At 39.7% G+C, this 23,265-nt stretch overlaps 1 protein-coding gene across 1 annotated transcript in view; it reads right to left on the bottom strand.

Annotated features, from left to right (window-relative positions):
- Nucleotides 1-23,265, bottom strand: part of LOC124777365 (organic cation transporter protein-like) — a 140,971-nt gene that overhangs the window by 50,958 nt on the left and 66,748 nt on the right. The window contains exons 2-3 of the mRNA XM_047252742.1: nucleotides 17,960-18,113; nucleotides 2,198-2,338 (exon numbers count right to left, since the gene is read on the bottom strand). Of these exons, the coding sequence (XP_047108698.1) occupies nucleotides 2,198-2,338; nucleotides 17,960-18,112 (294 nt within the window). The 5' untranslated portion in view covers nucleotide 18,113. The remainder of the gene's footprint in view (nucleotides 1-2,197; nucleotides 2,339-17,959; nucleotides 18,114-23,265) is intronic.

The raw sequence follows: 23,265 nt of genomic DNA, 5'->3' as shown, positions 1-23,265 counted from the left end.
GAGGAAAAGAAGAATAAGTACAGTTCAACATCCCATCAGTCATGAGGTCATTAGAGGCAGGTTGCAAGCTCGGATAGACCAAGCGCAGTGAAGAGTATAGGTTGTGTCATTTTCAGAGAAGCCTCAATGGCAATTGTCTTAAACTCTTAAGAAAAACCCAATTCAGGATGACTGGAGATGTAGTTGACCAGCTCTTCCCCCCCCCCCTTTTGCCCCTCCCCCCCCCCCCCCCACACACACCCTTGTACTGGTGCAGGCAGGTAGTGAACTATTGTCTTGTAAAGGTTCTTGATTTTTGAAATCTGTTCAGTTGCCAGTAGTGCTGTTTCATTGATTTTTTATATTATGACTGTTTACAGGTGGCCTTACAAAAGTCATTACTACTTATGCATCAACATATTTTTGGTTGGTGATTGCCCAGAACATTGCATTGAATTACAATATATGTACCTTATAAGGTACCTCCTCAATTTAATATAGTTGTTAACTGGCAGATGGCAGAATGATCTGATTGCTTTCTGTTAGTCTATTGTAGGCCTAAAGCAAGTATTCTACATTACATTCAGTTGCAACTAAGGGTATGATGGAAGTAACCACCTATTTTCTATATCAGAGTCTAAACACCAACATCAGTAAACCTCAGCTATTAACATTTAAAGCAACTGGTTCTCATGAGACTGAAATAACAATATTTATGGTATTACATCAGCAGAAACAGATAACATTAAATTTCTTGGTGTCCACCTGGACAAAAATCTCCTTTGGTAAACTACATTACTTCTGTGTGTGAGAAAATCAGCAGTAGCCTGTATCTTATGAGTCAGTTGGCAAAAATAGTGCCAATCGAAACACTAAAAATTATTTACTATGGAGCAGTTCTCCATTTTTTAATTATGGTATTGAACTGTAGGGTTGTGTGGTAGACCTACACCTGAACAGAATATTAGTGTTACAGAAAAGAGCCATTAGGTTAATGCATGGACTAAAGCTCAAAGAGTCCTGTCATGAAACTTTTCTCCAACATAAATAACTAACAGTGTATTCCTTGTATTTGGATAAACTTATTATATTTTTCCCACATAATTGTGATACTAGAAATAGGGGAACTACTTCAGGCAGAAGATAAAATTAAAAATAACTGGCAATAGTCCTTATATTAATGGGCATAGTTCAACAAGCTGCCACAAGCTTTGAAAACTTGTGAACCAAAGCTGTTCCATAAGAAGTTAAAAGCCTTCTTAGTAAATAAGTGCTTATATTCACTCACTGATTTCTAATCTACTCATTCTTTCTTGTAACACATAATATATTTAGAATACTGAGACAAATGTATGTACCATTACTGTATGCGCTATCTATAGTAATCTAGTCTACTTATGTATGACATTTGCAAAAGACATCAGCTTGATGATCTATAAACAATAAATGTAAATAAATAAATCAAATAAATAAAAATAAATAAAATTTTAACAGCGTACACTGTCTTCTAACAAGCCTGACCCACAAATCTGAGGATGGCATTTTGTATTTTATACATGCAGAGCAGTCACTAAACCATCTCTACAATGAGGAATTAATGTACCTACCACACTGTAGAAAATCATAAAATTTTTTCATATCCCTAAGCCCCATGGATGATGTATCTAGAGAGATGAAAGTCCTTTTCTTATCTTTGCTGTAGCTGAGGAGTAGCCCAGCTAACAAATAGGTTTATTTACCTTGAAGACCTTTTATTGTCAGTGGACATATATTAGACACACCACATGTACATGTTCTGTACTGTGGCTGCTGAAACTGCACTCACAGTCCAACATCATATCATAGGAAGTTATATACTGATTGTCTTATATAGACAGTTATTCCTCTACAGCAGTAATGGCAATTCATTACCTTGCAACAGTATCTGAAAACTGTATTTGTACAGTGACACCATTAACAGACTGTTAACATCAAAGGTCATGACTGAGTGACACAATAATTACATTTAGGGAGACGCTATATGTTTCTGAAATTGTTAAATTTAAGTTCATGATAGTATCATGATGAATCAATGCATTTACTAATTGTGTACACTGGCAGACAACTGAAATCTCACAATCATATATTATACACATAAAAATAGATTTATCTTACAGCTGAGTCAGGAGCCATGAAAAATTTCTACCGAGCACTAATGAAAAGGCTTGTTATACAATACCTGGTCAACGATGCTGTAGTAAGTGTCAGTAAATTTGAAATCTTCACAAAACATTGTTTCTTCACCTTCAGAAGAATTACTGTTGCTAAGCAGAGTTACATTCTTTCTGACATATGTGTGGCATGGATCATTCCTTCTGTACTGTAATAAATGAAGTGTGCAGTAAAACATATATACAACTACAAGTGAAGGACAAAATCACAATGACAAATAAATATGCTCAAATATTCTAAAAAACATGTGATATAATTGGTCATCAGCTATTAAAGTGCATAACAGAAGGAGACATGATCAGAGAGGTACCTTCTGCTCCTACAAATGCAAATCTTTATTAACAACACAAACAACAAAACATTCATTGACAATTCTGCATGTTGTTGTTGTTGTTGTTGTTGTTGTAGTCTACAGTCCTGAGACTGGTGATGCAGCTCTCCATGCTACTCTACCCTGTGCAAGCTTCTTCATCTCCCAGTACTTACTGCAACCTACATCCTTCTGAATCTCCTTAGTGTATTCATATCTTGGTCTCCCTCTACGATTTTTACCCTCCATGCTGCCCTCCAATACTAAATTTTTGATCCCTTAATGCCTCAGAACATGTCCTCCCAACTGGTCCCTTCTTCTTGTCAAGTTGTGCCACAAACTCCCCTTCTCCCCAATTCTATTCAATACCTCCTCGTTAGATATGTGATCTACCCATCTAATCTTCAGCATTCTTCTGTAGCACCACATTTCAAAAGCTTCTATTCTCTACTTGTCCAAACTATTTATCGTGCGTGTTTCACTTCCATACATGGCTACACTCCATACAAATACTTTCAGAAACGACTTCCTGACACTTAAATCTATAATCGATGTTAACAGATTTCTCTTCTTCAGAAACACTTTCCTTTCCATTGCCAGTCTACATTTTATATCCTCTCTACTTTGACCATCATCAGTTATTTTGCTCCCCAAACAGAAAATTCTGTGTAGACTCACATATATCTTCTATGATCTGTAAGATGCTGGGTGCAAAAAATAGTAAGTTCTTCCAAAGTAACATTTTTTTATGTATATCAAATAAATTATTTGAATCTCAGCCATGTACAGTATTCCAAGTTAACACTACTACAGTATCTAGCGAATCAAGTGTGTTTGGGATGTTTTGTGTGAAGGGCTCTAATGTGTCCCTGTGCAGTGCAATGCTACATTTCTAGAGTGCTTGTTGTTGTAGTTGTTGTTGCCTACCAAGCACTATAAGGTGACCTGCAGAGTGTAGATGTAGATCTTGATGGTGGTGGTGTTGCTGTTGATGTTGGTGGTTGGTGGTGGTGGCAGCAGTTGTTATGGTGAGAGAATGGAGAGGGTGTAATGTTCTTCTCTCAAATGGTTGCAGCCACTTTTATTGTAAGTTAAAAAATGAAAATGTGTTTCATTCATTTGTTCATCTTGTTCAATAGTTCCCATAAAAAGGAGGCACTGTCTCATTAACACCAGTTGTAGTTTGTCAACATGTGTCACTGTATTGCTCTGCCTGAAAAACTTGACTGTATAACCTTTTATATGTCTTTATACTGGAAGAGCAGGTCAACTTCTAACATGAAACAACTGTAATTTTATGTTTATGATGATGAGCTTTGTATTAAACCCAATGTGTACACTGCTCTTCATTGTGTTAAAGCTTATTTGTATGATGATGACTATTGAAGTGCCAAAATAACAATAAATAAAGGAACAAAGAAAGAAAGAACAACATTGCATTACTGGCACGTTACAATTTATATTTGTTCATAAAAATTCAGTCAAATTACAAGTAGACACATGTAGATAGGGGAAAGAAAAGCAGCATTACTTAGCTTTAGCTGGAAACTTTGCTCATTCATCACATTCTGAATACAGTCATGAAGGAGATTTGTTGCAGATGTGGAATAACCAAAATTAATTACAATTTATTGTTATAATTGACATCCATCTCTGTAGCTGATTGGTAAGTGTCGTTGACTCCCATGCAGTTGATTCCTAACAACAACAAGGAGTGCAGCATACTGACCACATGCCCCTCCATACCACATCCAATGACACCAGTAGCAGTGGATGACATGGTAGTCAGTCAAGCCTAATTGATTCATCTGGGGTGAGAATGTGCAATTTTACCTGCCTACCTCATAATACCTGAAGTAAGATGAAACATTCTTTTGTGGCAGCGTTCGTAGCGACAAGCAATTCGCTGTAGAAACGGCTTACGAAGTCACCGCCACACTTTTAATAGCGGGCCGACCGGTCCGCTGGAACAGTGAACAGAAAGATGAAAACCCAAACACTGATTAAATAAAAGTTGGTACTTATCTTTATTAACGAGGATACAGAAACAGTAGTGAACTCCGTGTCTACAGAGATCTGTCTAGTTCGAGTCGGAGCGGCTAGGTCAGCGTCGGCTGACGACAAACAACAACTCTGCTGCGATGAACACACAACTGACTAACAAGTACACAATTCGGTGGCGAGTATACAACTGAGCGGCGAATACAGAACTGTCCTAGCGCTCGCGACTCCAGCGCTTAAGAAAGCAGAAGCCAGCTGTGGCACACGCAGACTTGCGGTGATTTCCTGTCTCACTGGCGCTGCTTATGCGGACGGCGTCCGGACTTTGATGCTGCCAACCTTTTGGCAGCGGGCTCGGGTGGCATTACTGGCTAGGATATAACACATTCCTTCTTGTCTGTCACCTCAGAGCTTCCACAGCATCTGGTGAAGCCAAACTAGCAAACACAGTGACTGTCCACACTCTCTTATCAGTCTGCAGTGCACAAGAGAAATCATGCAACATATTGCTCTAGAGTCTTCCTCCAAAATGTTTGTTGGCAGACCTGGACTTCATTAATAATTAACTGTCACCAAACTTTTATAAACTGACTCTTTTCACTCAGACTACATTTAATGTTGTAGGTCTAGTTGGAAAGATGCTCCTTTGGCAGTATATTTAAAGGGACAATTTATTCAGTACTCTAGCTTAATACTTACATAACTATATACACTGAAGAACCCAAAAACCTGATGCTGTTGCCTAATATCATGTAGGACCCATGTGAGTGAGCACACAGAGGTGCCACAACACAACATGGCACTTACTCAGATAATGTCTGAATTAGTGCTGGAGAGAATTGACACCATGAATCCTGCAGGGCTGTTTATAAACCCGTAACAGTATGAGGGGGTGGAGATCTCTTCTGAACAGCACATTGCAAGGCATCATAGATATGCTCAAAATGTTCATGGCTGGGGCGTTTGGTGGCCAGCGGAAGTTTTAAACTCAGAAGAGTGTTCCTGGAGTCACTATACAGAAATTCTGGACGTGTGGGGTGGTACATTGCCCTCCTGGAATTGCCCAAGTCTGTTGGAATGCACAATGGACAAGAATGGATGCAGGTGATCAGTCAGGATGCTTACATACTTGTCACCTATCAGAGTCATATCTAGATAGATCAGGAGTCCCATATCACACCAGCTGCACCTATCACACATCATTATAGAGCCTCCACCAGCTTGAACAGTCCCCTGCTGACCAGACCTGTACACGTCCATGCACTTGATACAATTTGTAATGAGACTCGTTTAACCAGGCAACATGTCTCCAGTCATCAACAGTCCAATGTCAGTGTTGACAGGCCCAGGTGAGGCGTAAAACTTTGTGTCGTGCTGTCATCAAGGGTACATGAGTGTGCCTTTGGCTCTGAAAGCCCATATTGATGATGTTTCATTGAATGGTTTGCACACTGACACTCGTTGATGTCCAGCATTGAAACCTGCAGCAATTTGTGAAGGGTTGCACTTCTGTCATGCTGAATGATTCTCTTGAGCAATCATTGGTACTGTTCTTGCAGGATCTTTCTCCAGCAGCAGTGATGTCGGAGACTTGTTGTTTTACTGGATTCCTGATATTCACGGTACACTTGCGAAATGTTTGTATTGGAAAATCCCCACTTCATCCCTACCTCAGAGATGCTGTGTCCCATCACTCATGCACTGACTATAACACCACATTCAGACCCACTTAAAGCTTGATAACCTGCCAGTGTAGTAGCAGTAACTGATCTAACAAATGTACCAGACACTTATCATCTTATATAGCTGTTGCCGACCACAGTGTTGTATTCTGCCTGTTTACACACCTCTGTACTGAATACGCAAGCCTACACCAGTTTCTTTGGTGCTTCAGTGTAAATATCTGTGAAAGAACAGCAGTTTTCTGCACAACTGTACAAATTATAATTGAAGTCAGCTGTGTATTAAAACCCTGATTTCTGATTTTTGTGGGCATTGTGTTATCAGTAACGCCAATCAAGTACAAATTCCTGGCTGACTCAAAGCTTAATCTTGCCATGGGCTACTCCATTCTCCTTCCAGATTCTAAAGGGGCTCTCCTACAGTGCTGCCAGATGAGCACCTCTGCAAAAAAGAGGAAAATTGGAAGTCTGACTTATCCACTGCCCCGGGGAAACTGCTGGGAATTTATTCTCTAATTGGTAGCACACTACCATCAGAAGGTAAGGATTCATGGGGCACACTTTTCTAACTCATCACATACAATCATAGCTGCATGTATGTATTTTTATTTGTTTATTTTTTAATCCTGTTTCTTCTTTATTCTTGGGGTCTTTTATTTTTATCCACTGTACATGTGTTTCCTTTTTTAATAATTCACTGTAGGACTTCATTACACTGAGTTTTCACTTACAGCCAAGCCCTTGAATTATGTAGTAGTTTCTCTTACTGCCATAAGATACATCAATCCTCCATGATATCCATCCCTTGTCCATGCTTAACCTTTATTCATTTTTATGTGAAATGGGAAATCAAAGTTGCTACAAATAAATGATAAGTAATTGGTTAGATTTTTTATCTACAGTGTCCAATGTGTAAATCTCTTACCAGCATTCTCCCCATACTTTCTCTCTAAACATTGTCAAGGTCTTAACTTAAATTCGTAAATTAAATGCACATTTTATTCTAATGTCCCACCATCATGATCAGATTGTCATTCAATCATTCACTCACTGTGTTCCAGAGATCCCATCAAGAAGAAAAACATTCGGGGATATGGAACAAGTCAAGGGAGATATTAACAAAAGGCAGATGAAACATATAAGCTTAACCTGTATGCTACATTAGCAATAGACTAGTGCTATACTGCTATATAATATTTGTGCTTATTGCAGCTAAGTTTAACCTAGTGCACTGCAAGAAAGACTGCTAATTTCTATAAGGCTGTCACTTCCTCAGTTATATGAAATAGGTGCTGTTTATCTTCTATTGGCAGCTTCATACTTACTTTATTACAATGTGGATTTATTTTCAAAGAAAATGGCACCTTCATCTCTAAGGTCAAAAGCCAGTTTACAACACACTACTACTGTTTGATAACATTAAGTTGACGCTTTGCCCAGTGGGTGTCGGAAATGACAGGAGGCAATCCTCTGCATTTGGACTGCTCAGAGGAGGGAGCAGTGGGGGAAGGGAGTACTGACTCCTTCCCAAAGTGCTGGCACAATTACCCATATTTTGTGCTAATAAAAAGCAGAGGTGCTACACACAGTGAAATATTGGCAGCACTTGAAGGAAAATGAATGTATTCCAATTATTGCTGGTTTCCTCAGCTACTGGTAACACCAGTAAAAAGTGTCAATTTATTGTGGCCAAACAGTACATATAAGGTAACTATTTACTAAACACTTCAACTTGCTATGTAGCTAATAGAAATTTTCAGTCCTTGAACCTAGACAATCAACTGATCTGTAGAATTTTTTGTTATGGTATACAGGCAATTATTGAAAACCACCACACCAAAGTACATACCTGTACTCTGAACGCTGGAAAAACAACCAGAGTCAACAAATTGACGTTAAATCATTTTTGTGCAAATTACAGTTCTGCTGAAACTGATTTTTATTGTATGCTTCAAAAACCGTTAAGAAGTAAATGCTCTGAGAAGCAAATGTAAGAAATTAAAGATCCTTAAAGTGACATATGCAAGACATGCAGTTATCTACTTTACTCAGAAGTCTTACTTTATGTACGCTGAACTAAAGATGATGTCATAAGACAAAGCAGGGTGAAAACATCCCAAATAAGTCAACATCCTTGTCTTTATGTCAACATAATGAGGGGTATTTCTAACAGCAAAACTTGCTGAACTGAGTTTCTTGATTAGTTTGTTTATGTATTGACTCCATTTTAATTTATTATCCAGTTAGACCTAGAAGAATTTTGCATTTAGTATTTCATTTAGTGAGTGACCATTAATGCGTGCTTCTGGTGATAGCAGGTATTTCTTCCTTGTTTGAAGCTACAAAATATTAATCTTTATGAACTACTCTGAGCCAGTTGAAAGACGTGTTCAGCTTGCGATGAAGCAAGCTGGGATCTCTTTACTTCCTTTCTTGTTTTGCCATCTTCATCCTTAAATTCATTTTATTTTCAGTTTTGCCTAACTATCATTAACATATATGAGAATAATCTGCATTTTCATAAAAGAGAAAGGTTGGCCCCCAGTCTTAAGAAATATAGCACCAGATCTAATTTGTGTTTAGTTTTGTGTATGTAATTAATTTCCTAATTTATTTTGACTGTTCTTAGTTCATATCTTTTGCTATAGTGTCAAATCAGTAATTGTTTCATGACTTAAATTCTGTTGTTGACTTATAAACAGATATAAATTGTATACTAATTATAAACATTTGGAAGAACTACCAGGATTCTTAAAGTATTTATTTGGCTCTATTCGAAAACATGTTAGCGAAGTCAGCCCTGATTTAATTTCAGAATAATTACCAGATCTGTCAAAAGCATTGTTTGTATAACTATATCTGTTAATCTCATGATTTAAACAAATAGTTCATCCTAACCTTTGTAGTAGAAGAAACTGTTAAAAAGAAAGAATTTTTTTGATGTATTCAGTTAATTGAATGAGCTATGTTTTAATTGTAATTTCTGTAAATTGAACATTGAATGATGTATAGTTTCAGTACCTATTATTGTGAGGATATATAAAGGTCTGATTTTGGTCCTGAGTCACTCAGTCCATGGCCAATTTTCAGATGGGAAGTCTGTGTCAGTTAGAGTAACAAGAATGGAATTAGTGTAACACAAATAAGGCCATGTGTTAAAATGATGACAGTGTCTGTTCAATCTATTTGAGAAATAGTGAACTGTGTGATTAGGTATTTACTGCTCATAGATGTTCAACAGCAAACTCCTGTAGCAGTAGGCTTATCAAGATTTACCAATAGTGAACTGGGCATATAACTGTGTAATATTGGGGGGCTGTGAACAGTGAAAGTAAAGAACTGTGAAGCAACTGTGCAACTGTGGCTACATCATTTACAGTAATCAGTGTTAAACTCCCACCTCCCATTTTTCAGTCAGTATAACAATACAGTATGTTGACACCGAGGACTATCAACGATGAAATAAAATAGGCGAATGTCGCAAGCTATCACCTGAGCTATGTCTGGTTAGACTGAACTTGGTTCTCTGAGTAGTATGCTTGTCATCACTGAAACATGGCAGTTTTTAATCACCCTTTAAGACCACTGGAAAATATTTTTTTTTTTTTTTATGTTTCAAACAAGAGTGGACTTGTGGGTCCCACATGCATGTTCTGATATTCTCAAGTTAGTTTCATTCCTGTGGCAGATTCTATCAGTGTGACCTCCTTCAGTCTGTTATGCATGTATGACTCCCTCCATACAACTGGGATGGTATTAATGTCATAATATTTTAGGTTGCCAAGTAGAATTTTTTGTTCCACACAGTCAAAAACTTTTGCAAGATCACAGAATATACAATCATGATAATTATTGTTGTTTAGCTGTGGCACAACTCATTTATCACTTTCTGGACAGCCTTTAACAAAAGCCAAACTCAGAGATACTTAACAAGTTCTGCTCAGAAAAATGATTCAGTATTCCTGCTTGATACACTTTTCAAAACTTGTGGAAAGACTGAGACGAGGGAAATGGTTCTGTAATTAGAGGTGGATTTCTTATCTCTACATTTATAGATTATTATTAATAGCCTGACAGGCTATAAAAATAGTTTAAGGGTAGTCCTATCAACTCAGCACAAGATTTTAATACTCTGCCAGAAACACTACCAGAGACTGCTAAATTACTACTATTTAAAAACTTGATAATTTTTTAATCTTCTTAAGACTTGTATTTTTGTATCTAATGCCTGTAAAAGTGGGCTTTCTGTCACCAAAGTAAATGTAATGCATTTGTTTATTAGTGGTTGTATGATGATTATCACTAGTCCACTAAGCTTCTGCAATGATGGATTCTAAGATCTATGGACTTCAGTCTGTGGTATGCTGATGCGATGTACACATGCTCTCTTGTGTATAGAGTTTATTCAGGCAATAAAGTTCATGTTTTTTCTTATAGTTGAGTTACTTCGCTTACCTCCGATGAGGATAGCAGATAAATAACCACATTGGTGACCCAGATTCTTTTCATTCACAGCTAACTGTTTTCATGTGTTAGCAGTGTTCAGTGGTGGCATATGTAGAAAATAAATCTATCACTGTAGAGGCACAGACGCAATCAACAATGTGAGTCCCAGTTTAATGCTCTTATATCCATTCTTTCAATACTGGCCCATATGTGCATAGCCTAACGGTGACTGTACCACCATGGCAGGAACATTATAAAATGGCACCATTGCACACTGCAACCTAAGCTGGCTGCCAAGTTATGTCTGCCAACAATGATGGAGGTCTACATCATTTGAAGCAAGAATTCACTTCGAAATCTCACGCGTCTAGGCCTATGCATTCATGACATTCATTAGTTTGTCACTCACAACAGGCATGGACACTTGTTATATACATGTGCAACAGTGTTCTGTCCAACTACCCATGTAATTTCTCACAAGCTATCTGTCTAGTCTTTTGACGGCCATGGTTGTCCCATCCGTGACAGTTGGTTTCACTTCCATGCCTAGCATGCTATGTAGCACATGTGGTCAGTGCTTTGCCTTCCACCACACCTGCTCCCCCATGGGGGCCTAGGGCAACACACCACACCAACCTCCTTCCTCACACAACATTCTGAATCAAGATTTCATGCCTACTGCTGCGGATATACCATTGCACCCTGCCACACTGTTGCTACTTTTCCATCACACACTGAACCAACCACCTTCTATGCAGCATGTCCCAGTGGGCAAAGTCTCCTAGTTACCACAGCTTCAGAAGGAAAACCCAAAGACATGGCTCACCCTGGCATATAACATTCTTGACATAACAGCATCCTAAAAGATGACGCTAAATTCATATGCTCGGTCAGCCACCTTTATGACCATACTGGCCTCATTAGCAACCTGACAACCCAAGTATGCTATGATGTAGTCAACTATCATCAAACACTATCGCATCCCCCCTCCCCTCAGAAGCATTTCATCATATCGTCCACGTGGAGCAACTTGGCACAGACACCTTCAGAGTGATGGCAACACTTCCACACACAGGTCAGCTCTGAGACATGCCATACATTGCCCTTTGGGCGCTATGGTTTGTTAAGCTGCCACATAACACACAACTTCAGCTGCTCTGACACTCAGTAGACCCTTTGGACCTCTTAGAGGCTAAGCTCTGGCTGGCGAGTCAGGCATGTAGAATCATCCATCATCAGCAACTACTTCCAGCCACAAGCTGCTCAACAGACAAGAAGGTTGGTAATAGTGTTTTCAACGAATCCACACCTCTTCCCGTCCCCCCCCCCCCCCCTCCCCTCTCCATCTCTGATGCGCTCAGCTGGCAGAGGTTGCATGAGAGTTCCCATGACATAGCAGAACACCCTGCTGCCATCTGGTGACTGGTCACTAGCACTACCTGCACCTCCACCAACCTCACCCACTGAACCCCCATCCAATCGCACAGCAGATCTCCAGCAAAGCAGGACAGATGGTGTGTGTGACAAATGCCTTACTCACAATCCTGTCTATCTGCTCTGTTGGTGAAGTGGCAAGAAACTGTTGGCCTCCCTGTGTGTGGCACCCAAACTCCGCACATGGACTGGTCTAAGCACAATGGCTCGCAACAATGCTGTAGGGCACCATTACATGCAACAGTCGCTGAACACAATGGACTCTCCTAGCAGAAGATTTTATGTCTCAGATCACACTGACAACCTTCATTTCCACATAGACACTGGGGCAGGTCCCAGTGTCATTTTCCCCTCTTATGCTCCCATGCATATTCTCCCTGTGAAACTCGCCCTTTGTGCTCTCAACAGTTCTCACATTAACGTCTAGATCACAGTTGAATGTGGGCTCCAACTTACGTCTGATTTTCAGTTTCACTGGACTTTTCATGTAGCTGATGTGGGCAGCCCGGTCCTCAGGACTATCTGTCTTAAGAATTTTGGCCTCTCTCTGGACCACACTCAACATCATCGCCACAACTTTCAACAGGCATACATACTCCAGACCCCATCCACCCTTTGACCCTTTGTCCTTTGGTAAGAAGTGATCATAAGTCGCTCTTCCTGACTGCTTCTTTTTGACCACTCACATCACCAACTCCCTAGTCGAGCTTACTACCCAGTGCTCCAAGATCTATTCCCTGTGGGCACACAACTCGGAACTTCGACAGCTGATCGACAATGCATCAGACAAACTGACACATGCCCACCACACTATCAGCCGCCTCATCAGTTCATGGTCGACTTATATCATGGACACACCCACCACAGTAGCCTTACCCTGTCATGATCAGTGACATTGCCCCAAAAGTGTACCCTCTGATCATGACGCCTCATCATGAGACGACCTGCGTGTATCTACTGCACCGGTATAGGCAGTACACCTAGGTGCAATTATCAACCGTACCTGCCATAGGATAACAAAGACGGAGGGTCCTCCCTTGCCCTACAAGGCACACTGTCTCACCCTTAAGAAACTGCGCCATGTGAAAACAATTATTAATTAACTATTAAATGTGGACATTGTACATCCTTCATACAGTAACTGGTCTTCCCCCATACATCCTGTCTGTAAGAAGGATGGTTCATCCCGATTGTGTAGTGACTATCAGAAACTCAATGCCAGTACAATTATGGCAATTATATCCCATCCCCCCACATTTTCAGGACTTTGCCCAACTACTTAATGGAGCACTAGTGTTCAGTGTTACTGACTGTCGCAAGGCATACCATCAGATCCCTATGCGCAAAAACGACAGCCCTAAAACAGCAATAAATACAGCATTCGGTTCAAACTTGGCAAAGGTTCATTGACTCCATTTTGTTTAACCTACCTTTTTGCTATGCCTACTTCAGTGATATTCTAATTTACTCTCCCTCCACTGAGGAGCATGAAAAACACCTAGGCCTAGCTCACGTTCTGTCTACTCGCACCAACAACTCTATGGAAATTAACAATGACAAGCCACAACTGAGCCAAACAAGTGTTACCTTCCTTGGTCACACAGTCATCATTGAGGGTATATGTCCGACATCTGATCACGTTGTGCAAATCTGTGAACTCCCATCACCTGCAACCTATAGTGGTTTGCGCCATTTTCTGGTAAAGTCTCTTTGAAGACATTTGGCACATGTTGCCTCTCTCCAGGCTTCTGTGACAGATGCTTCTACTGGGACACACATGGCCCTGTTGCGCTGACCTTGGTGTACCAGCCCCTTCCCAGCTCCTCCATGTGATACTGTGTGACATCTCGACTGGTAACCTCTACTCCCCTATCCTGGCTTCTCTCAGATGGACAGTATTCTAGGCTGTCCACAATCTCGCGTGCACCCAGACATTAAGACTACAACATGTCTCGACACAGAGCATTTTGTCTGGTAAGTTTGGCACTGTACTCAACCTCTGCTGGGAAAATTTGACATACCGAAGGGATGTTATCATCATCTGCACTTCGACATCGTGGGCCCCCTTCCCATTCTGAGGGATTCAGACATATCCTTTTGGCCATTGACCGGGAAACCACATAGGTTGAGCTGTACCTCTTTCAGATGTCATGGCCCATTCTGTCGCACTACTTTCACTTCTATGTGGATTTCGGATGCCCCACGTCAATCATTACTGAACAGGAAAGACAGTTTGTGTCCCTACTCTTTGCCAAATTATGCTCCCTGTTCATGTTGACAGGTTCCATACCACTGCATATCACTCACAGAGCAATGTCCTGGTCGAAATTTGGCACTGTACTCTTAAAGCGGCTCTCATATTATGCAGTAGTTCCTGGTCAGAGGCTCTACCTTGGGTTTTACTCAGCATTCACTCGACTAATAAAGATGACCTGAACTCATCCCTTGCCACTATCATGGTGAGCTCTTAGTTCTACCTGCCGAGTTTGTCGAGGACACTAAGTTCCCATTGCACCTTAGAATGAGCTTCCTGCTCTAGTCGAGCATGTCTGCTTGCACATCATGAATATAATTACGCTAGTGCTGCCATGAGTGCTCAAACATAGGAATCTGGCACACTGTGAGTTTGTGATGCTGCACAATGAGATCATTTGTATCTCTCCAACCACCATATTTTGGTCTGCATTGTGCCCTTAGCTAAGCAGACAACACTATGCACATTCTTCTCAATGGAAAATGTCAGATGATCACCTTCAACAAAGTCAAACCTGATTGGATACTGGATGAGAAACTTTCTATGAGCACAGAAGCAGAAGCAGTACCAACTAATGATACCCTCTCTGCGGGAAACGAAAACTCCTCCCAGTGCTCTATTCCCCCAGTATAATCCCTGACACTAGTGCCTCTTGCGAAACTTCCCCTCCAGAAGAAATGGTTAGAATATAAACTGTTCTATGCTTTCATCATCTCACTCCCCTCCCAATGCTGTAGTCTTCACTGTTGACATTTCTGAACTCTGCATTGAGGATCTATGTCTTCAGCTTCACGGCAATGGTCTTTATGTTCTTCACTTCTCCTTGTTCTCCTGACGACTTGTCCACCAGTCACATCACCCTTCTTCACTCATTCTAGTTATTGCAGTTACTGAGTGAAGCCAGTGAGGGCAATATCACGCCTGCCATAGACGGACGTGGTGGTCTCACCATTGTTGTCATGCTACTTACGCATCCACATGACCAGGCACCCGCATTGGAGCTCTTTCTATCCCTTGCAGGGCGACACATGCAGCCACCTGACTATGTGGTCTCCAACATCTGCACTTTCAACCATCCCCAGACACTTAGAAATGGTCCAGTCATGTCTCCCTTGGGTATCTGCCACAACACAGTTGGTCATGCAATATTGTTCTGTGTGGCAACTATCAACGGTCCACCGAGCCTCTACTATGATAAATGCTAAGATCTATGGACTTCAGTTGGGTAAACTGTTGCGATGTGTGCTTGTGCTTCTGCGGATACAGTTTATCTTGGCAATAACATTCACATTGTTTCTTATATTCAGGTTATTTATTCTACCTCCAACATGAATAAGGTACAGATATCCATGGGTGCAAAGGTTACTGCCATTGTGAGGAAATAATAAGTGAATTTGGTGCCCCAATGCTTTCAGTGCATCATCATTTCTTCCACAGCTACTTTCTAGGGACTGAGTTTCATTTAATCACTATTATTATTTGTTTTGGAAATCGGAAATTTATGGTAAGTTCCTATGGGACCAAACCGTTAGGGTCATTGGTCCCTAGACTTACACACTACTTAACCTAACTTACGCTAAGGACAACACGCACACCCATGCTCAAGGGAGGACTCAAATCTCCAATGGGGGAAGCCGCGCGAACCGTGGTAGGGTGCCTAAGAGCATGCAGCTACCGCATGCGGCATTATTTGTTTCTAACTAAATAAAATTCTAAATTATTTTTCTTATTTTCAGAGCATTTTATTTTTGAGCATAATTTATGTGCTCTGCTTTTTCTTAATAACTGGCTGCATGATTACAAGCCATTTAGTATTCCTTTTCTACCTTAATAACTAAAAGGTAGTTGAATTTAAAATCAAATTATCAGAGCCTTTTGAGTTATGACCTTCATTCCTCTCTGGAACTATATAAAAACACTCACAAGTAGCAGGTAATTTTAATAATCATTAGGCCTACTTAAATGTAGGAGTGAAAATGGAATCAAGTTAAGCACAAAAATCAAAGCAGTATGTTAGAAAGCCTGTGCTGTCTTGGTGTGGATGGGTGCTTTTTTTCCTCTCTCTCTCTCTCTCTCTCTCTCTCTCTCTCTCTCTCTCTCTCTCTCTCTCTCTCTCTCTCTGCTCAGCCATGGAAATATTTATTGGGAGGTCCCACACACAAAACATAAACACAGGCTTCAAACTACAGAAAAGGGCTATTAGAATAACAACTAAGAGTAGTAACTGAGCTCCCAGTAAAGATCTTTCTTAACAGCTGGGGATTTTAACTGCACCATATGAGTACATCTCCCAACCATTTATGTACATGAAGGATTATTTAGATAAAACAGAGTAAGGAATGGTAAGAATTGAAATTAATAAATTAGAAGCATCTGTCGATCTGTAGTAAACTGTCAGGGTTTAACAATTCTTACTATAGAATCCTCAGCTAGGACCTGTCATGAATAATTGTAACTTCTTTCCATTCCCTTGAGCTTAGCATGTCATCTTTTATGGTGGGATGCTGACTAAGCTTTTTCATGCACATCATGTAGAAAACATGAAAAATTTTATAGAACAGTAAAAGTATAATCACTATCTTGTTGCCAGCCATAAGTGTGTGTGTGTGTTTTGTTTGTTTGTATGCAATATGCAATGGAATGCAGTGCAGTACAGTGCTATGTGTGTTTAGTGACCAGTGATGCATTACAAGTGAATATTGTACAATTGTTTTTGATAACATTGCTGTTTGCATGAATTATTTAAGCCTTTTTTTAAAAAAAATCCTTATTCAGTTAAGATGACAAGTCTGTTAGCATTTTGTAAACAAGCTATTATGGTGAGTTTCTGATAACAGCATGAAAGCTAAGAACTAACCTAAGAGTTAACACAATGAACCACATAGAAGTATGACAAATCTTAAAAAGGTATTGGATATTGTTTCATCTGACATAAATACTAAGAATATTTGCGATCAGTTTTTGAGCTCACATTTAATGGCAGAGAAATGAGTTAATGATTCAGCCATATGTAAAACCAACTGCAGTTTCTAGATGTATTTGATAGCTTTCTCTGAAGCACGAAGTGTGAAATCTGTGATCCCATGAAATGAGTGGTTGCTTTTTTCGCAAGTGGTTCTCTCATAAACTAATCCTGATGCTCTGAAGTTCATTTGGGCTAGAGGTAGGATGATCCAGAGGAATGGTTACATGTTGATACTAATAATCACAAAAAATGCAATGCCTCCTTTATGATGTAGCATCAAATAAATGTTAATAGCTACTTTATTTACACTGATCATGGAATAGAATATAGAAAATCTAAATTAAAATTGCTGCTCTTAAAGCAACTGAAGGACCATTTTGCCATTTGACACAGTACCCAAAATTATTTCATTAGGTAACATTTGTATATTGAAGAGCAGGGAAAATTCTATCCATGAAAAAATAAATCAACAAACAAATGAAATTAGTTACATCTCCAAGTAAGAATAAAATTTACAAGTGGTTGGTTATCTTGAATAACCACAAAATTGTTATAGTTAGTTCTATTATTAGTATTATTACATGGTGGCCAATATTTATCATAGCTAAGGTATTTTTTCTGCAAATGAAGCATAATGGAGAAATTGGGTTCAACTTTTTAATTGTGCTAAAACTCACCCCATTTGAAAGTACATGGCCTGAGCAATGGTAAGTTCCAGGAAGCTTGTCTGGTCCAATAAAAAGGATGCTGGCCATTTGCCAGGCAGATGGAATTTTCACAAGAGACACCAGCAGAAAAAAGTGCCATGGTTGCCTTTTCTTCCATTCCATTCTATTTAAAGAACAGAATATGAACAGGGTTCAGAATTTTATTGTTCTCCTTGCAGTGCAAATAATGGAATTTTCATACTTTAATACATAAATCCAAATTTTATCATCAAATTTAACACAGTTTTACAATTACAAAAAAAACTACAAAATCATTGAGACATGAGTTCTGGGTATTGTCCCAGCCTGTTGATGGAATTATTCCTTTCATTTCTACAGTTTTGTCAGTTGATAAGAACTTGAATATAAAATTGTGTATGCAGTCCATAATATTTTGCACCCACACCCACTTATAGACAACCAGAGTCACAGTTTCCAGTCACTGAGGAAGTAGGCTACTTTGCTAGGAAACATATAATTATCCACTTCAGCTAAGCAGCAAAAACAGGTTCTCATTCCTGTTTGTGTTGCAATTATACTGACCAGTCTCAATCTTCAGTTTGATCCCATCAACTACCTGCCTTTTAAATTGTAGGGAGATACTGTATAGTGACTAGCACAAAATTGCTACCCAGCACCCCTCAAAAATTATCAGCTTGAAGAATCCGTCTCTGCCTTCTGCTGTTTGTTAATGTTCATCACAACAGTCTGTTGCAAGTAATTTTTGATAATGTATACACAGAATATTGAATTACTGCTTCTTTTTTTCTCTTTTTACTGTACTCGTCAGAGAAGTTCACAAGACATCTGGGTCATTTGGATCATGAACCACACACCCCTCCCTGCACCCATCTCTCTTGAAAGAATAGTTTACTAAACATATGGTTATTTTCAGATGTATAGCAATTTCCAAATTTTTCAGTCAACTTTCAGCGAATAGCACACAGTTACAAAAAAAATTAAGGATCTCAACTGTCACACGAAATTCTAGAAAATTACAAGCTATACTTGCCATAGGACACTTCTTAGCTACTTGTCTGTGGGTTGCCCTATGGTGATGGGCTGGCAGCCTGATTGTCTGTAGAACATTTTACAGCAAGATAAAGATCACCAATCACAGCCTGAGTGTACCTGCTGTCAGCAATCTGACCCTGTCCACTGGTCTTCTGCTCTTTCACAAATGCTGCTGGAAACGACCAAAAGTAACAGAATTCAGTGCTTTTAACGTTCAAGTACGGGTAACCTTTATACAGGTCTGCATCCACAGTCACAGTGCTACATTGTGAGAGTTTGTTGCAATTATAATTCTTCAATCAATTGCGTGACACAAGTACTGGTTCAGATTTATGAACAAATATTTTTCACGTGATGTATTTCTCTGAATTGCAATATCTTGGATGTTACATCAGAGAGATTTATGAAGCACTGGGTACATAACTTATTTTTATATGGAAACTACTTTATATATGGTATAGCGCTGTACCGATACTGTTAGTATCATTAAAATTCTAATCTTCTGAGGCATGTTAAAACTCAGGGCAACAGCAGCTTGTATTTGTGTGGGCAGGCAACCCAAACGGAGATGCCAATAAAATTACTTGGAAAATCACCCCAAACAGTGAGATCCGCCCTCCATCCAATACATAATTGAACCCTGAATCGTCATCTGGTCAATCTTCTGTTCACTCAGCTGTAGATCAACCAATAAAATATTTTATCGATATCTAGGGCGATATCTATACCATTATTGTAATTCTGTTGAATATGATAGATTTGGGATAAAGTACTTTTATAGAACACATGAGTTACCTGAATACATCGAAACACTCGCCTAAATTAATTTGTCCAAAACAGTCTTCACCATGTACTGACCTGCCCTCTATACAGCATCCGATGATGAACGCCTGAGGATGACACGGCGGTCGGTCGACTATCGCGTGATCTCCTTTTTTTCCGTCTAGTCTGCAGGTCACAGGTTTTCTCACCAAGGGCTTCCCCAGCAAGGGCAGAGCGAGAGAAGCTGTTCCCCTCTCCCCGAAGAAAACGAAAAATTTGAATTTCTCTACTTAAAAACTGACACATTCCACATCATTATGAAACGTCGTATACAATATAAGATCTATGGAAAAAGTATTAATATAGTGTAATGTGAAACGAAATCGCATCCGCCTCCTACAAACTGACAGACATATCTGTTCGGCAACAGTTTGAAGAAAGCAGAGCAGTAATAATCGACATTCACTAGCAGCAAGTGTATCAAGATCCATTGCTGTGAAACGTTAAAACTACGGTATTTCGCTCACCGTGGATCTAACATGAGCCTATACCCCCCATCATTCGCCCACTAGCTCAAATCCAGGATACGCTTTTCGCTCTTGTTCTGCGCTATGAACACGTTGTGGTTTTTTTTTTTTTTTTTTCTGTGCCGCTGGTTCCGTGCTCGAAAGTAGCTGGAGAAAAGATTTTTCGTGTACCGTATCTGATTTCTCTAGTAATTATGGTTTTCCTATTCAGTATTACAAGACTCGCATCAATATTTTGAAATTTGTTACTCCAAGGGCATTTGTCGGTGGCATTTCAGCCAAATATTATCGATGTCTCCAGCTTAAAGCGAACAGAGGCTTACAACAATTTCTCGCACCGGTACGTAAATCGTAAAAAACTTCCTTGACTGCTTTCAGTTCTTGGATTTGAAAAGCTAAATGACAGAGGTTGGTTAGATCTAATCTCCTGTTAATGTCTAGATCATTGAGGATGGAGCACAAATTCGTTGGACAATGTATATTATCATTCACCTGATGTTGTTCATCGAAAACGTGAAGTGACCGACCGAGCATATGAACATCGCGCTCCCTCGAATACGAGTCCGGTGTTTAAAAAACTGAAGACATTGCTCGAAAACCTGACATAAACACAAGCAGCTGTTGTTACTGTTGACTGGCGTTCTGCAATCATTCTTGTTCGACGATAAGATGTGCCTTATCACCGTTCTATCAATAAACAATGGCGTATCACTTTCCTTTGTTAAAATTTGTTCAGTAACTCCGTCGTCGTAACATTATTCGGCATTCTTTCATTCTCTTTTGTCATGAATTTATGAACGCGGTTGAACGTAACGGTCGAAACACAAGCTTACAATACTGCTGTTCTTTGTGTTTCAGCAATGTGTGTACGATGTAAAAACGGGAACCAGCGTCAGCTTTGAAGTGGCTAAACTGAGTAAAGTGAGGCACTCTCTTCATCTTCGATCCTGTGGAACAACTGCCTTCTACTGCAAGCTCTTTGCTTTCCATGTTTTGGGAGGAGGTAGTATGGACCAAAGTAAGAAATAAATTGTTTGGTATGCATGAGCTCTGAAACATATAGCCTTAAGAGCTATGAGCACTCGTTCGATAGAAGAGATGTGTTTCACACTAGCGGAGATGAACAAGTACACATAGCTCTTAAGCTATGCGTTTACTTGAATTTTTTTCTTGTTTCGATCCATACTACCACCTCTCAAAATATGGAAAGCAAAGAGCTTTCACCATAAGAGATTTGTTTCGCAATATCGAAGATAAGGAAGTGTTCGTAGCTCCCAAGCCCGTGTTTTGTAAACTTTTTAGCTTCGAATAATCGTTCCTGTCACATCCCTGAACATTGATTATTCTTCCTTGGACACTCTTTATATCTAGTGTAGCCTAGGACTCCATCTACAAACTTTCAGAGGCAAACAAGGGCTGTAAAGTGCGTCCCTTAAGAGATATGAACACTTGTCCATTACCACAACAAGAAAAAGAATGCTTAAGACTCTTTTTTGAAGCAAATTCTTTATCAGTGACGTACGACTTCAGCATACACCATGCTTCAAGTTTGAAGTACAGGTAAGTATTATACCGTGTGTTCGGAAATTCCCGTACAGACTTCTAGGGTTTGTAGAGGGGAGTGAGTGGATAATACTTTGAATATGAACCCATATCCAGAAACGTCATGCAACGACGCTACAGAGCCTCATAGTTAGAGACGTCGGCGCCTATAAATATATCTATATGCCGGGTGATTCCGTGATGATGCTACAAAATTTCTAGGGTGATGGAAGATAGATGTATCAATTTGGGGTGACGGTCCCTGTACCACTAACAGAAACGAAAACTCGAAAATTATAAGTGAAACAGTTCTGACAGTGGAACACATGTATCGGTACTGTTGTTGCGAAGGTTGTAAGGGTAGGTAACTTTCCGAGGTAGTAACAGGGGCGGTGGCGAGAGGGACGGGGGCTATGGGGGCTAACACCCCCTCCCCATGGAGTATCATATTACTTTTGATAAAATGACTTCAGAAACCAGCGAATATATTACTCCAACATATTCAATCATTTTTTTAATAATTATGTAGCAATATAGGTTGCAATGTATTCCAAACACATTTTAACAAAAGAATAAGAGTGGCAAATAGCGTACTTCCTAAACCAATAAATACCATTTAACTTAAAATAGGCGTCTTATTATTTATTAATACACATTTTTTACCCTGAACTCCAAAACAGTTACCAAAAACTACTTTAAGCAATACCAAATTTTACCAATTTGTCGGTAGAGGACCCCCAACTTTCCTATTGTTAAGCCATATTCCATTCCCGCCACCCCCCCTCCCCCCATTAGCCCCCCCCCCCCCTTTGACCAACTTCTAGAATCGCCCCTGGGTGGTAAAATGGACCAAAATAAGAACAAATGTCTCGTCAACATATGCTCTAAAATGAGTACTTAAGAGCTATGAGCACTTGTTCAGTAGAGGAGATGCGTTTCACAATAGCGAAGATGATCAAGTGCTTCTAGTTTCTCAGGCATGTATTTCAGAGCCCACGTTTAGTGGAAATTTCCTTCTTTTAGTCCTACTACCCTACAGTCTCAGCAACAACAGTATTAGTACGTGTATTCCACAGTCAGAGGTATGAGAATGGTTTTCGCTTGGACTCGTTCGTTTCCCATACAGGGACCCTTACCTCAAACTGATACATCTATCCTTCTCCATCATCCTAGAAAGTTTGTAACATTATAACGAAACCATCCTATATGTACATACATTTACTGGCACCAGCGCCTATAACTTTGATTCTCTGTAGCGTCTACTCAAAACATTAGGTACTCATTGCCCTCTATAAGTTCTAGAGGTTTGTAACGGGAACTTACGGACACCCTGTAGGTTTTAATAAACCTTAATCCCTGTAACTGTGTAATGCCTTTTCAGGGTTAATAACTGCCCGATGAATACAACAAGATATAGTTTTCATGTCATCC

Source organism: Schistocerca piceifrons, chromosome 2 (genome assembly GCF_021461385.2).
Source record: "Schistocerca piceifrons isolate TAMUIC-IGC-003096 chromosome 2, iqSchPice1.1, whole genome shotgun sequence".
Taxonomy (NCBI): Eukaryota; Metazoa; Arthropoda; class Insecta; order Orthoptera; family Acrididae; genus Schistocerca; species Schistocerca piceifrons.
This window is presented reverse-complemented; position numbering and strand designations above follow the sequence as displayed.